At 56.3% G+C, this 14,756-nt stretch overlaps 1 protein-coding gene across 1 annotated transcript; it reads left to right on the forward strand.

Moving 5' to 3' along the window:
* The first annotated feature begins 310 nt into the window (after positions 1-310).
* On the forward strand, positions 311-13,978 carry SLX4 (SLX4 structure-specific endonuclease subunit). Its single transcript, XM_028705885.2, has 14 exons — positions 311-791; positions 975-1,178; positions 1,531-1,672; positions 2,286-2,507; positions 3,873-4,081; positions 4,675-4,967; positions 8,251-8,467; positions 8,626-8,714; positions 8,988-9,134; positions 9,679-9,848; positions 9,982-11,498; positions 11,716-11,821; positions 11,920-12,375; positions 13,234-13,978. Exons 1-14 carry the CDS (start codon positions 326-328, stop codon positions 13,553-13,555), a joined length of 4,560 nt encoding a protein of 1,519 aa, XP_028561718.2. The 5' UTR covers positions 311-325; the 3' UTR covers positions 13,556-13,978.
* Positions 13,979-14,756: the final 778 nt, after the last annotated feature.

A 14,756-nucleotide genomic window follows, 5' to 3' on the forward strand; every position in this document is an offset into this window, starting at 1 on the left:
GAAGAGGGGGCTTTGCAGAGCTCGCCTGGCCCTTGGAGAGCTCGCCTGGCCCTTGGCTACACCAGGCAGCTGCCTCGTTGAGGGGCAAGTCAAGCAGCCAGACTTCTGCCCAGAGGGAAGCCTCGGCCGCCCTTGGACCTGGGCAAGAACCAGCCGGGGGTCTGGAAGGGGAGACGAGGCCGAGTCCATGGGGAGGGATGCACCCGCAGAATCCTAGGAGGGGGGGTCCCAGGGTCATCTAGTCCAGTGTTGTCCATCTTGGGTCTCCAGCAGTTTTCGGACTACAATTCCCATCATCCCTGACCACTGGTCTTACTAGCTAAAGATGATGGGAATTGGAGTCCAAAAACTACAGCGTCTCGGCTCGGTGGCGTCATCATCCGGCGCAGCGCTGGATCCGCCCATCGGCTCCCAGGCCGGGTCCCGGCATGCACCGCGCCGCCCCACCCGGCGCCTCCGGAACCCCTTCTGGGGGCGGGGAGGCGCTTCCGCTTCCCAGCCCGGCCGCTCTCCGCTCTGCGTCTCTATGGCGAGTCCTCCGGCCGCGAGCAGCGCATGCGCGGTAGGCACTCCGCCGCCCATGGGCGACTCGGAGGACGAGTTCCGGGAGTCCCGCCGCGGGCGCCTCAAATTGGCGGGGGGTCCCCAGGGGGGTCGCCGCCGCCGCGCGCCTCCCCCTGCTCCTGCCCGCGGGGACGAGGCGGAGGCCCCCGGGAAGACCGAGGATGGCGGAGAAGGGGGCGGAGGAGCCCCTTCAGGGGCGTCTGGACTCCCCCCCGCTTCGCATATTGGTATGACCCGCTTCCTTTGTCTTCGCTCAGGCGGGTCGTACCAATAAGCTCTACGGGGGGGGCGTGTGTCAGCCTGTTTCTGGGGGTTCTGGTGGGTTGGGGGGCCTGGGGGACACACACACACAGGGGGCAGCTCCTCTCTCTGCAGCAGCAAATGGAGCCCGCCTGGTTTTTCCCCGGCAGGAGCCCCTCCAAGAGCGGGAGACGCAGCAGCAGAGGAAGGAGGACGCGGTGGAGGAGGAAGATGCAGCCGCCCCTGGCAGGGGCAGCCGGAGGAGGAGCAGGGATCCGTGCAGGTGACCCTGGAGCCCCTGGTGCTGCCAGGCGCCTCAGCCAGGAAGGAGGAGGAGGAGGACCGTGCCAGGAGGCCACCCGCTTGCGAGGACGGTCAGTGTCAGGACTGCCCCGTTTCCTGCCATGGCTCAGTATTGACGTGTTGGGGGTGGTGGTGTTGGCAATGGGCAGATCCTTCACCCCCCCAGCTCAGATGCAGCGTTTGCATCCAAGGAAAACAGGATCCTGCCCAAACCTGCTTGCTGGATTGAAGGTCTGGGTCCCAAGGCTGGTCGCTGTCCAAACGTCACAGCTGAGGCTTGGAAAATGCTTTCCAGGCTCCTCCTGCACCACAGAGGCACTGTCCCAGGCACCAGACCACAGCCCCCTGCCCAGGGTGTCCCGGGGGTGACACTGCTCTGAGGGAGCCAGGGGGCCTGGGGCTGACTCTCTTCTTCCCCCCTAGTCCAGTCCTTGGGATGCCACGGGGCTGCTCATCCGGAGCTGCAGCCGGGAAGCCTGGAGGAGGCCGGCTGGGTGTTCTGCCAGATCTGCCAGAAGGACCTCTCTGCCATGAACTCCGTCCGGAGGGAGCAGCATGTCAACAGGTGGGGGCTCCTTGGTTTGGGCAGACGGCTGGAGGGAGGGGGCGCTGCTGGGAGACTCAGCCAGGGGGGCAGCTGGCCAGGCGATCCCTGTTGCTCTTGAGTGGCTGCCTCCGTGTCTCCTGGCTCACCTGTTGCATTTTCTCCTGGGCTTCACCTTAAACAGCGGTGGCTCCATGCCTTGTTTTCATTTCTTCGGGAAAGGCTGAAAAGCATTTATCAAAACCATAGTGACTCATGAACTGATGTATATGTGAGAGAAAAAACAAGCCTGTTGACATATTTACTTAATCTTGTTTTTAAGTTGTATTTTAATCAATTGTTTTTGTACCTGGTGTTAGCCGCCCTGAGCCTGGTCTGGGGAGGGCGGGGTATAAATAAAAATTATTATTGTTATTATATACATTATAGTATAGAAACAATAGTTTGTAATGAACTACGTTTCCATGGTTTTTTCCTTTTCCCTTTTTCTATTTAATCTACTAAAGAGTTCAATCAAATATGAATAAAACCTCAATAAAGAATAAAAGGCTTCTTTAGCAGCTGGGCTGGGGTGGGGCGGGGGTCCTCCTCTCCTCTGAGGGCTTCCTGCCTGAAGAGACTGCTTTTCCTCCAGGTGCCTGGATGACCTGGAGGGCCCCCTTTCTGCCCCCCCTGCCAGGGGCCCGGTTGTTCCCGAGTGCCCCATCTGCGGAAAGGGCTTCAGCTCCCTCCGGAGCCGGGGCAGCCACCTGAAGCGCTGCGCTGCCAGGATGGAGGTCCCCCCCACGCTGCTCCTTCAGGCGGTACGGCAGCAGCAACAGCAGACCTTGCTCCTTGGCCCCCCAGTCGCCCAGAGGTGAGTCCAGAGTCCCCTCCAGGCTCCCTCGGATGTGGAGTCTTGCTCAGTGAAGCTCTTCCTCCTCTTGGCCTCTTGAGTGAGCTGGGGGGGGGTTCACAGGGGGGGGGGCTGGGGTGCAATTAATGCTTCACTTGGGCAGAGGGGAGGAGGGGGTGCTGCGCCCATTCCCCTTCTTGAGAAGACCCCCAAGTTCTGAGCAGCCCTCCTCCTCTTGGGACTTGACAGGGCAGCATATTTGGAGAAAACCGCTGACCTGCCTTCAGGATTGCTCAGTGGTGCTGAAGTACTGAAGAAATGAACCTGGGCTGCCAGTTCTCGTTGTAGACCAGTATGAAGCAAGCAGCACATAAGCGGCACACGAAACACTACCAAACCATTCTATGTTCTAAATCTTATATTAATAATCCAAAAATTGAGAGAACAAGGTACAAGATGTACTACAAAAGCCACAAACAGAAAACTGAAGAAGCCATAGACTCTTCATGGGCGAAACAGGTGACAAACGCTGGCACCCTGTCTAACTTGTGCGTAACATCACTGACACTTCGTTTGATCAAACTTACCTTTGATGATATCTACAGGAGCCTGGCTAAAGGAACTTTAAAGACTGAATCTTCCTTTTAGACACAATTTGAATAAGTTTTCTGTTAGTGGCTTTTGTTGTAGATCTTGTACCTTGTTCTCTCAATTTTTGGATTATTAATATAAGATTTAGAACGTAGAATGGTTTGGTAGTGTTTTGTGTGCCGCTTATGTGCTGCTTACTTCATACTGGTCTACAGTGGTGCTGAAGTGGCTTGGTCACCCTGGCTGGTGACGTCACACTTGTCATAGGAAGGGTCCTTCTTCTCCTTTTCCTTGGTCTTTTGGCACTGTGGACCTTGCTGTCCTTCTGGAGCGGCCCAGGGAGGTGGGCACTGGGGACATCGGAGGCCAGCAGTTTTGCTGCTGCATCCAAGACCATTTTTTGAAAGTGCTTCTTGGGGAGGGCACTGCTTGGTACCACGGGGCAGCTCCTGTGGCCTCCTGCTACCCTCTTGTTCCTTGCCCTATTTCATGTCTGCCTGAAGCAGCTGGGAGCTGTCATCGTCAGGAGTGAGATCTTGCCAGTAGGTGGTTGGCACCCACCCAGCTCTGCTTGAATCAGAAGAGGTGGTTCAGGTGCTAGAGATGGAGCGGCCCTGCAGGGAGGGAGCTTCCTGGTCTGCAGAGATAGGAGCACCTCCCCTCTGAAAGGCAGCCTGGTCCGTAGACAGGGGTGTTGCAGGACGCTTAGGGTGGTCCACTCAGATTGGAGGGGGGGCAGCTATTGCCCACTGCAGCTCCTGAGCTGGGTTAACCGACCTCTCCTGCCCTGTCCAGCGGGTCCAAGCGAAAAGGTGCCTCTTCCGCGCAACGCTTGCCGAAGAAGCGCAAGGCGGTGGCCGAGGTGGATGGAGCGACGGAGGACCTGCTGGTTGCCATGGCCATGTCCCGCTCTCTCTTGGAGGAGGGGGAGGAGGGGAAGACCAAACGGCTGGCCAGCAGCAGGCAGGACACCGCTTTGCAAAGCAGGAAGCCCCGAAAAGCAGGTGAGCTCCTGGCGGAAGGCAACCGGTCTCTGGCGGCTGCCTCTGGCTTCTGGGCTCAAGGCAACTCGCGGGTTCCTTCTACGTCCTCTGGAAGTGTGCTTATTCTGCAGCTCTCTTGAGAACCTTTTCCTTAGTGCATCTTATCCTGTTGAGATGCCAGGGAGAGCCCAGCGCTGAGATGGGCTGCTTTCGGCCTGCTGTGCCAGGAAGCTGCTGGCGGGAGTGGGCCTCTGCAGCTCTTGGGTGCCCTTCACCCTAGGCCAGATCTTTAGCATGTCCATTTCCTGCATTTATGTCTGGTTGCGATTTCTTCACTGCGGGGGGGGGGGGGGGTTAGTCTGGATGACCCCTGGGGTCCCTTCCGCCTCTCTGACCCTCTCCTGCCAGGATCCTTCAACAGAAGCTTCTCAGACGAAATGCCCTTGTTCCCAGAGGGTGATGTGGGGAACGGCTGTGGCCCCTGCTGTATTGGGGCTGCTCCTCCCCCTGCTCCTCCTCCTTGCCCTTTGGAGGCCTGGGCAGCGTTTGCTGTGGGGGAAGGCAGGGGCTTCCTCCGTGGCTCTCAGACACGTTCCCTGTGTGTTGCTTCCTAGAGAAGAAGAACCAAGCGAAGCTGGGCCTGCCTCTGCTGCTGGCCCAGGACCCCCAGGAGGCCCGCCGGAGGATGGAGGCTCGTGTGGCGCAGCTGCTCTCCGAAGCGGAGGAGGAGTTCCCCAGCACCCCCCAGCTCCCCCCCAGCCGCCTCATGGGTGCTGAGCTGTTCCAGGGAGCAGGGGGGGCCCACGGCTCTTTGTGGGAAGCCAGCTCCTTGGCAAGACTATGTCCCCCGGGTAGCTTTCAGGCCAAGGACTTCGCCCGCTCTGTTTTGTTGCAGACGCCCGAGGAGGTGGGTGTCTGTGTCGGGGGGGGGGGGGCTCCAACTTCTGCCTGCTTATTAGGTGCTCAGTAATCAGGCTGGCAAGGTGCAGGGGATCTCATCTGCACATTGGCTTTCCTGGGACTGCCTGCTCAGGATCCAGTCTTGGAGAGCCCTTTTGAAACGGGAGCTCCTTCTGGGCGGTTGATCTTGGGGCTGCCCTCCCTGCAGAGCCCTGAGCAAGGGCCTCTCCAACACCCCCCCCCCCCCGGAAAAGTGCCGCTGAGCCCAGTGCAGTTTGTGCACAGCAGCTCTTTGAGAGAAGAGGAGGAGCGGAGGGGAGAGTCACAGGATCCCCGTCTACCCAGGGAGCAACGGAGCCCAGGACTCCTGGGTTCTGACACCCTGGCCCAGCCAAGGAGCTTCCCAGAAGTGCCACTGGTGGCTTCAACTTGCCCCGTTGAGGCCAGATCTGTGTCCATCATTCACCGGGACCTCCACTTTTGCTTCATTCTGGAATAGAATAGATTTTTTTTATTATGGTCACAGACCATTTCCAGGTCACTTACAATATCAGGAAAATCAGGGATACATTGAATTGCAATTGGGTATAACAGAGACAATTCAGATATAGCGGGAGTTAAAAATATATATTAAATCTTGGTCACTAAAATATAACCTAATTATCGTTTAAAACCTTAATCATTTTGGTAATACAGCTTGTTCCCTAGGTTTTATGGCAGTTGCACAGAATTTAGCCACCCTTAGCGTAATCTCTAGATCCTTGTCCTCTAGCAGGAGTTTTAGACATTGAAGTTTGGACCCATTTGGAGATTTTTGTATAAGAGGAGTGCTTCATTCTGTTTCTGTTTCCTTCTGACTGTTCTCCTGGTTCCCAGTCTCTTCCTGCTGCTGCCTCTGGGGTGTGTGTGTGTGTGGGGGGGGCCTTGGACCACGGAGGGGGTCTCAGCAGGCCCAGGATGCTCTGCCCTGAGGTGGGGAGGAGCAGGTGACCCCTAGCCCCCTCCTCTGCTGGCTCTAGTTTCCAGGCAGAATGGGGAGGGGAGGTGGGTGGGTTGTTTTGGACATGAAATGGCCCCCTTGTTTCGGGGCTAGCCTCACTCTTCCCCTGAGTGCTCTGGGGCTGGCTGCCCACAGGCAGATAGGAAGACGCCGCTCCTCGGCCTGAGATCAGACACCTCCATCCTAGGAGGGTTGAGAGATGCCGTCCAGAAATGGAAAAGGAGCGAGGTCCCAGCTAAAGGAGAATGGCAACGTAAACTGGTGGAATATGCGCAGCTTGCAGACTCAACACATAGAATAAGAGAACAAGAAGAACATATGTTTAAAGAGATTGGAAAACATTTATTGGATGTATGGGAAATACCTGTGTACAGCTGAAAACACTGGCAGCATCCAGATAAATTCAACAGTGTAAATAAGTTATGGTTGTGATAATGAAATACTGAATGGTATAGTTTCTGTAAAATATGCAGGGATTTGTGATATGCAAAATGAACCATGGAAAGAGAAGAAGGGAAGTCATTGATATCTTAAGAATGTAAAAATGAGTACTTTAAATTGTAAAACAGGAAATTTAATAAAAATCACACACACACATACATACAGTCGTACCTCAGGTTACAGATGCTTCAGGTTGCGTTTTTTCGGTTTATGGACCTCCGAAACCTGGAAGTACTGGAACGGGTTACTTCTGGGTTTTGGTGGTCACACATGCGCAGAAGCACTAAATCGTGCTTTGCGCATGCGCAGAAACGCTGAATCGCAACCTGTGCATGCCCAGATGTGCCACTGCGGGTTGTGAATGTGTATCCCACCCGAGCGTCATATATATATATATATATATATATATATATATATATATATATATATATATATATATTGCTTTCGTAGATTTTCACGGGTACAGGAATGCAGGTTTTGGTGTCCTCGGGTGTCTTCCCGTGTAAAAGTTGGGGTGTCTAGGCGACGTTTCGACGAGGTCTCACTCGTCATCTTCAGGCTGGTGCTTTCGGCTTCTTGTTACTGGAACAGAGCAGGATCTCAGTGTTTGAGTTCCTATAAATACTGATGAGGAGGTGTGGTGTATAGCCTCCAATGTTCTGGGCAGAGAGGAAGTTCCCAGGCTAGTGTGCCTTTTCTTCTTTTGTTCCTTAATTGCTTGAGGGATATCATGAGTGATTTCTTGAGTGATATCCTGAGTACCACTTAGGTGGGTCATTAGGTGTGGATTAGTTGCTAAAGCCTTTGTGTCTTGACCTCTTGAACTTTGTGAAGAGTTTAATCATGGAAGCCATCGAGATAGAGAAACACCCTCACAACATGAACAAGCGTGACGACACATCCCGCTTGCCAGACATCTGGAAATTAGCCCTCCCCACAAAAACAGACACCAAATCCAGAGGCACACAGAACGCCATCACCAATCAACCACACCAGACCCAAACCCAGACCCTCCCCACAGATAAATTACAGACACCATCCAGTAGCCAAACCATGGTGGCACCTCCAGATGCTGCACCCCCCTGCAATCCCTACACAGATCTGGCTGGCACAGGCCACAAAACCACAGCTCGCCCCTATACACGTAGCCAAGCCAGAGCACAACTAAACTCTTCACAAAGTTCAAGAGGTCAAGACACAAAGGCTTTAGCAACTAATCCACACCTAATGACCCACCTAAGTGGTACTCAGGATATCACTCAAGAAATCACTCATGATATCCCTCAAGCAATTAAGGAACAAAAGAAGAAAAGGCACACTAGCCTGGGAACTTCCTCTCTGCCCAGAACATTGGAGGCTATACACCACACCTCCTCATCAGTATTTATAGGAACTCAAACACTGAGATCCTGCTCTGTTCCAGTAACAAGAAGCCGAAAGCACCAGCCTGAAGATGACGAGTGAGACCTCGTCGAAACGTCGCCTAGACACCCCAACTTTTACACGGGAAGACACCCGAGGACACCAAAACCTGCATATATATATATATATATATATATATATATATATATGCAGGTTTTGGTGTCCTCGGGTGTCTTCCCGAAAGCACCAGCCTGAAGATGACGAGTGAGACCTCGTCGAAACGTCGCCTAGACACCCCAACTTTTACACGGGAAGACACCCGAGGACACCAAAACCTGCATACCTATACCCGTGAAAATCTACGAAAGCAAATATATATATATATATATATATATGGGGTTGAGAGATGGTGGGTGTTGCCATTTGGGCTGGCTTCTGGCGTGTTGAGGCTAAACTTCATGTCTGCACCCCAAACCTTCCTTTCCAGGGAGCTGTGCTGGGTGTGGCTTTGCCATCCTCGGGGACCATCAGACCGGCCGAGAGGGAGCAGGGACCGGCTGGTGCTGTGCTTCTCCCAGGAAGCGCCTCTGGAGATTCGAGGGAGAGGCTGCCTGGCCGACCGGGCGATGCAGAGGCGCTGCAGGACCTGGTGGAGCTGGCGGGAGAAGGGCTGACCCTAACCCAGTGGCAGCAGGAGGGGCCGGGTGAGCAAGGACTTCCTTGGGGAAAAGGGGCCGGCCAGCGCAGAACTGAGCCTGGAAAGAGGAGTCTGGGCTGCGGACGGGGGCAGAGACCTGCCTAGACCCAGAGCCGGTCGTCGGGTTACTTATTGTGGGCCTGTGTTTTTCTCCCTTTGCTCCAGGTCAAGGTTGGCTTTCTGGCGACGTTCTGCAGAGCAGTTTTCTCCAACCACTGGAGAAGCAGCTGCCCCAAAGGAGCTGTCCTCAAATGGTAAGGTTAGACCCCCATGTTTGGTTGGAAGGGGGGCACTGTGTTAGCTGGGAAGCAGAGGATCCCGAAACCCCCTGGGAGGAAGCCCCCCTGAGCCCCTTGTGGATGCGCAAGGGAAATCTGGGTGCCTCTGCATGTGGGGGGTGGGGGGGGGTTTGAGCCCCACTGCAGTCCTTCCTCAAGGTCTGTTTGGCCCCTGCTGTTTTCCAGGAAGGAGCTGGAGCAGGAGGTGGAGTGTGGCCATTCTCTCCCTCTCTCTCTCCTCTCTCTCAGCTCCCGCTGGGCTCCTTGGCTGATGCCTTCAGAGGGATGGTGAACAACCCTCACCTGAGTGACGTCCAGTTTCAGGTGGACACTGGGGAGCTCCTCTATGCACACCTGTTTGTGCTTTATGCACGGTGCCCACAGCTGATGGAAATGGTAAGGAGGAGCGGCTGGGGGGCACATCACCCCGAGGGGTCTCCTTGTTCCTGGCCTGGGTTCTGGGTCTGTGGGTATCAGGCAAGGAGCGAGAGTTTGCCCTTGCCATTTTCTCTTCATGTTGGCTCCCCAAAGCCACCTGAGATTTGAGGAGGAAGCCCAGCCGTGTTGCCTGCCTGGGAGAGGGCGATAGAATCCGCTGCAGCCTTTGGGTCTTGCTGCTCCAGCGCAGGAGCCACAGGAGAGGAGGGTCTGCTCCGCAGAGAACCCAGCAGCCATGCGCTGTTGCAGGCAAGAGCTCCTTGTGCAGGAGGGCGTGTGGCTGAGGGGAGAGAGGAGGCAAGGAGGACCAAGAGAAGCGGGTGCCAAAAAGGGCGAGGGGGAGGGGGAGGAATTGGAGCTTGCCTTTCGTCCAAGGAGGAAGAGAAAGCTCTCCCTGTAGGCCTGCAGCCAGGCTGCTTAGGGGCACTTTGGCAAGAGGGAATGATGCTCAAAGCAGGTGCCCCAATCCGCTGGCTGCTCCAGAATCCTCCGTCTCTTGCAGGCTGGCTGCGAAGGTTTCCTCGTGGCTGAAGAAGGGGGAGCAGGGACCCGCCGGGTGCTGCTGAGCGATGTGTCGAAGGAGGCCCTGGGCGTGTTCCTGAGCTACCTTTACACGGCCGACGTCTCCGTCCCTCGCCATGTGCTGTCGGAAGTGGCTGCTTTGGCCAGGAGGTTGGTGGGCTCCTGCTGGATTGGGCCCTGCTCCCTGCCCCCTGCCCCCCCAGGCTGACTTCCACTTTGATGCCTGATGGAGACACTCCCCCCCCTCTTGAAAGCGCATTTGCACGCACCTCTTTTGTTTCAGGTTTGGAGTGACGGAACTGGCTGGCATCTGCCTTGGCTGCCAGCCTGGCCCGGGGGCTCCTGGAGCTGAAGAGGAGGCAGGAGAGGACAGAGCCGAGACCTTTGAGGGGCTCCTGAAGTCCATGTGGCTGGACGAAGAGGAAGAAGCCTTGCTGCAGGGCGGACAGCTGGAGGAAGCCGACAGCGAGGAAGTGGGCGAGCAGGAGCTGGAGCAGATCTACGAGTTTGCTGCCACCCAGCGCAGAGCTGCCCACGATGGGCCCGTCGTCCGCAAGGGAGCCGCTGACCCCAGGAAGGTGCCACAGGAGCCTGCAGAGGGCAGGGCAGCTACGGCAGAGTGGACAGGAAGCCTCTGCCCGGAACAGTCCCAGTTGCCAGCTGCTGCTGCCAGTGGCCCAGGCCCCCCCCTCAGAGCTGCCCCCAGAAGAGTGCCCCAGATGGAGGAGGAGAATTCAGAGCAGCACGAGCACTCGGCAGTCCTGTTTCCTGCCACCCAGGGTGACTGCTCTGGGCTCTCTCAGCAGAGCCGTTGTGCCAAGGAGCAGAGGGGCAGTGCAGCCAGCCCAGGCCCTGCGTCTCAGGGATTTCCTGGCCTCCTCCAGGGGCCCCCGAGGGACCTCTTGCCCCTGGGATCCTCCTCTCCCAAACGGAGGCCGGCATCACCCACCAGCCCCTTGGCACTCCTCTCTCTGAGCACTCGGGGCCTGTTCTCTACCCCTCCGAACAGCGAGTTGGAGCGGCCTGCGCGGAACAAGACCCCAGGTCCTGGCTGCAGCCCGGGCGGCCGTGGGGCCTCGGAGGGCAGCCCCATTGTGCTCTTGGATTCTGATGAAGAGGCAGAGCTTGCCGGAGCGGCCCTCTCTGGGCCACGCACAGGGGCCTTGCAGTGTCAGTCGAGCCAAGGGGGGGCAGACGTTTCCGGTGGGCAGAGCCCATCCCTTCCGCCCGCCCGTGAGGTGGGTCCTGGGGAGCTTTGGGACGCTGGTGGAGGAAGTCCTCTGCTTCTGAGGCTGGCCAGCAATGGAGAAGACAGCTGGGAAGAGGCCTCCAGTTGGAGAGTGCCAGACACTCCTCTGCTGGGCGGGTGCAGCTCCAGCCGCCCAGAGCCGGCCAAGCCCACCTTGGCCCCCGGGACTGAGGAGCAGGGGTCTAAAGGGGCTGGAGAGAGCCCACCCACCTCCGCTACCAGGCTGCCTCTGCTGGGACCCCCGTCTGCCCGGAAGAAGCCTGCCAGCAGCCCCGTGGTGGTCATGGGCGACAGCAAAGAGGAGCTCGATTCAGCAGCCCCTTGGCCCCAGAGCAGCCCCCTTGTGCCTGGGGAGGACTCCCTGTGTCGCTCGGAGGAAGGGGACAGCCTTCTTTTTCTGACAGCAAATGCCCCAACCCCGCTGGGGACTCCGCCAGCTAGGAGTCCCATGGCTGGGGAAGCAGCTGCCCCCCACTTCGGAGAGAGGGGTGCTTCGACAGGAGAAGACTCCGATAGCAGCGAGGTCTTTCCTCTGACCCAGAGAACGCCTGGTAAGTGGCCGCTCTGGAGCCGGGGGGAGCAGAGGGTGGGGAGCACTTGGCATGGGGCTCTGGGCTTGTGCTGTGTGGCATTGGCTCTTTGGCCACTTGGTGCCCAGACCTCCCCCCCCCCCCCGGCAAAGCCCCTTTGGCCCTGCTGGTCACCTTCCCCTCGCCGGGCAGCCCAGCTAAACCTCCTGAGGGCTGCGCCCACCTTGCTCTGTTCCAGATCTTGCCTTTGAGGCCGGGAGCGAGACGCCGAGGGCAGCTCCGCCCACCCCAATGCCATCTTACTCCGTCATGGAGACCCCAAAGCTGAAGGAGGAGCTGCACAGGTGGGTGCTGTCGGGTGGCGGGGGGCAGGCTCCTCCGGCAGGGAGAGAAAGGCTGCAGCATTTGCCCCTGTGACCGCCTGTCTCTTGTTTCTTCTCAGGTTTGGAGTCCGTGCTCTCCCAAAGCGGAAGATGATCTTGAAGCTGAAGGAGATATTTCAGTACACTCACCAAGGGGCCAGAGCCAACCCCCAGGAACAGGCGGCTGTGGCCTCCCAGCTGGCCTTGCCCCACAGCCCAGCCCAGCCAGTCCCGAGGAAGCGAAGGCTGGCCGTCGCCTCCAGCCCCGTTGGCAAGCGGCTGCCCGGATCTGCTGAGCCTCGCCAGGGTGCTGGGGGAAGCCAGGCTGTCGGCGGCTTCAGGGATCCTTCTGGCGGAAGCCGTGAGGGGCTTGGGCAGGTGCTTGAGCCCCCCGCTGCAGGGCCGCTGCAAGGGAAAGCCTCGCTTCCAACAGGATTTCCCACTGGAGGAAGCACCAAGGACTCTGCGCCCACGGCCTCCCAGGAATCAACTGCGTCTTCAGGGACTGGCAGTGATGTGTCCGTAGCATCCCAGAGGTAGGAGGCTGGCTGGGGGTGGCATGCTCCTTCCTGCTGGTTCCCTCTGGCCAGAAAAGGCCGCTGAACACAGCTGCCCAGACAATGGCCAGGCTGCCAAAACCCAAACCCAGCCTTTCTCGCCCCTTGAAACTGTGTCCTGTCCCTCTGTCTCCACATTATCTGCTCAGTGGGAATTTGCTCAGGAGCTGAAACCAGCCCCCCCCATCCCCATCCCATCCCTCTGCTCTTCTGCCCTCTTTTGAGTTTTCGCTGTCCGAGGTGGAATCAGGGCTTCTTTAGAAACACAGGAAGAGCAGAGAGACTTAGGAAGTGGATTTGTGTGCCCAGAGCCAGGCTGGAGTGGTTTTCCAATGGTGCTTAGGCAGGCTGTTACTTTTGCTGCAACAGGGTTGGTTCTGTCTTCTTAAGAACTCCAATCCTTTAGCGTGGCTCCACCTACACTTTGGAACTCCCTGCCACTGGACACAAGGCAAGCGCCTTCACGGTCCTCTTTTTGGCACCTGCTAAAAACGTTTCTCTTTAGATGAGCCTGTCTGGACACGCAGAATAGGGGTGTGTGTTTAAATTTGGTTTTAGTTTATTGAATGTTTTACTGGTAATTTTATTGTTTTATTTTGTTTAAAAAAAACTTTAAACATCAAAGTGGTTTACAGTCTAGTGATGTATACATTTTATGAAACGAGTAAATAACTCAAAACCTGCTTCCCAGTCTGCTAAATTGCCAACAATCTGCCTCCTATGTTTTCTCCTTGTGTGGCGCCTGGTCCTCTGGCTAGAGCAGTGGTGACCCTGACTCCTCGCAAAGGGCCAGTGAAGGGAAGCGCTTCTGACCCTCTCTCTCTCTCTCTCTCTCAGCTCTTCTTCAATGGAGTTCGGCTCGCTGGTCGAGGAGGAAGAGGAGGAGCACGTCCCGGCTTCTCAGGCTGCAGCCCGCGAGGCACACAAAGTAGAAGCCTTGCGGCGCCACCTCACCTCCAAGCCGGCTCTTTGCCGCCAAATCCTCCTGTACCAGCCCATTGAGTTGGCTGGGCTGCAGGCAGAACTGAAGGAAAGCGGCGTCAAGATTGCAATGGGCAAGCTGATGGACTTCCTCGACGCGCACTGCATTACCTTCACGACTGCAGAAGCCCGGAGGGAGAAGCAACGGCACTCCAAAAAGCGGAGACGGCGGTTCTGAGGAGTTTCTATGGGCCTTGATGGTGGAACCGCCGGTGCTTTGCCCGCTCAGCTGCCTCTTATCACTTCCGCGTGTGTGTGATTTTTCTTTGACTGGAAGAGCTGTGGCAAAGACATGACTAAGCCTTCCGCTTAGATGATGCACTCGGACTGAACTGTGCTCCACCATGGGAGAAAACAGCTTCTTTGGTGGCCGTCAGCTCAAAGCTGTACAGAGCAGGTCCCTGGAGCGGCTTGAGGGGGGAGCGAAGAGAGACGCTGAAACACACTGCGGTTGCTTCAGGGCCTCCTCATTGCAGGTGCAGCTGCTGCCGCGTCTCAGCCTGTGTTCACTGGCCAAGATTATGGGTTGTTAGGTGTGGCTCACCTTGAGCATCCCTCTGTACCCGTTGATCTGTGCCAACCATTAAACATGTGGGTGTAACATGCCTGTGTAATAAATATGTTTCACTAAAAGCAATTGGGATGAACAGCGAGAGGTTTCCTCAGGCTGCCCCCAACATTCTGCTTTCCCCATTGTCTGAACAACTGCTGTCAGCTCCAGCAAGTGCTGTGCAACCCACATCTTTTGGAAGGTGGTCTGGTGCTAGGGGCTAGTCCCAAGGGGGGAGAATTGGGGCTTGCATTTCTAGCTGCTCACATACAGTAGAACCTCGGTTTTCGAACATAATCTGTTCCAGAAGACTTCTGAAACATTCAAAAACCGAAAGTGGAAGCCTCAATTCAATGTTGTTGTTGTTTAGTTGTGTCAATAGGGAAACTCAAAATGGAAGCCGTGTCAGACGTTTGGGTTCTGAAAAACGTTTGAAAATGGGAGCATTTACTTCCGGGTTTTCAGCGTTTGGGAGCCAAAATGTTCGATAACGGAGCCGTTTGAGGTTTGACTCTATAAGGATGGAGTTGAGGACGGGTTGGCGGTCTTAAGCTTACTCTAGAGCAGGAGAGAGGCTTTATATTGTTTCTGCCATTTAGTCTATACTGGAGCCTGGATTTGTTTTCAAATGATGCACATGCCGTTGTTCCCAGTGGCTGTGCTTCTGCAACAGGCCCCTTTGCCTGCACAGGCATCTCCCAAAGGGAAGAGTGCTGGAAGCTCAGAATCGAATGAATTGCCATTTTGGCCTTGTACTCTTTCTAGCACAAAACTGGCCGCCTCTTCTGAGAATCACTTGTCCTTAAGAACTTTGGTGGACTGTCTAATA

Source organism: Podarcis muralis, chromosome 14 (assembly GCF_964188315.1).
Source record: "Podarcis muralis chromosome 14, rPodMur119.hap1.1, whole genome shotgun sequence".
Classification (NCBI taxonomy): Eukaryota; Metazoa; Chordata; class Lepidosauria; order Squamata; family Lacertidae; genus Podarcis; species Podarcis muralis.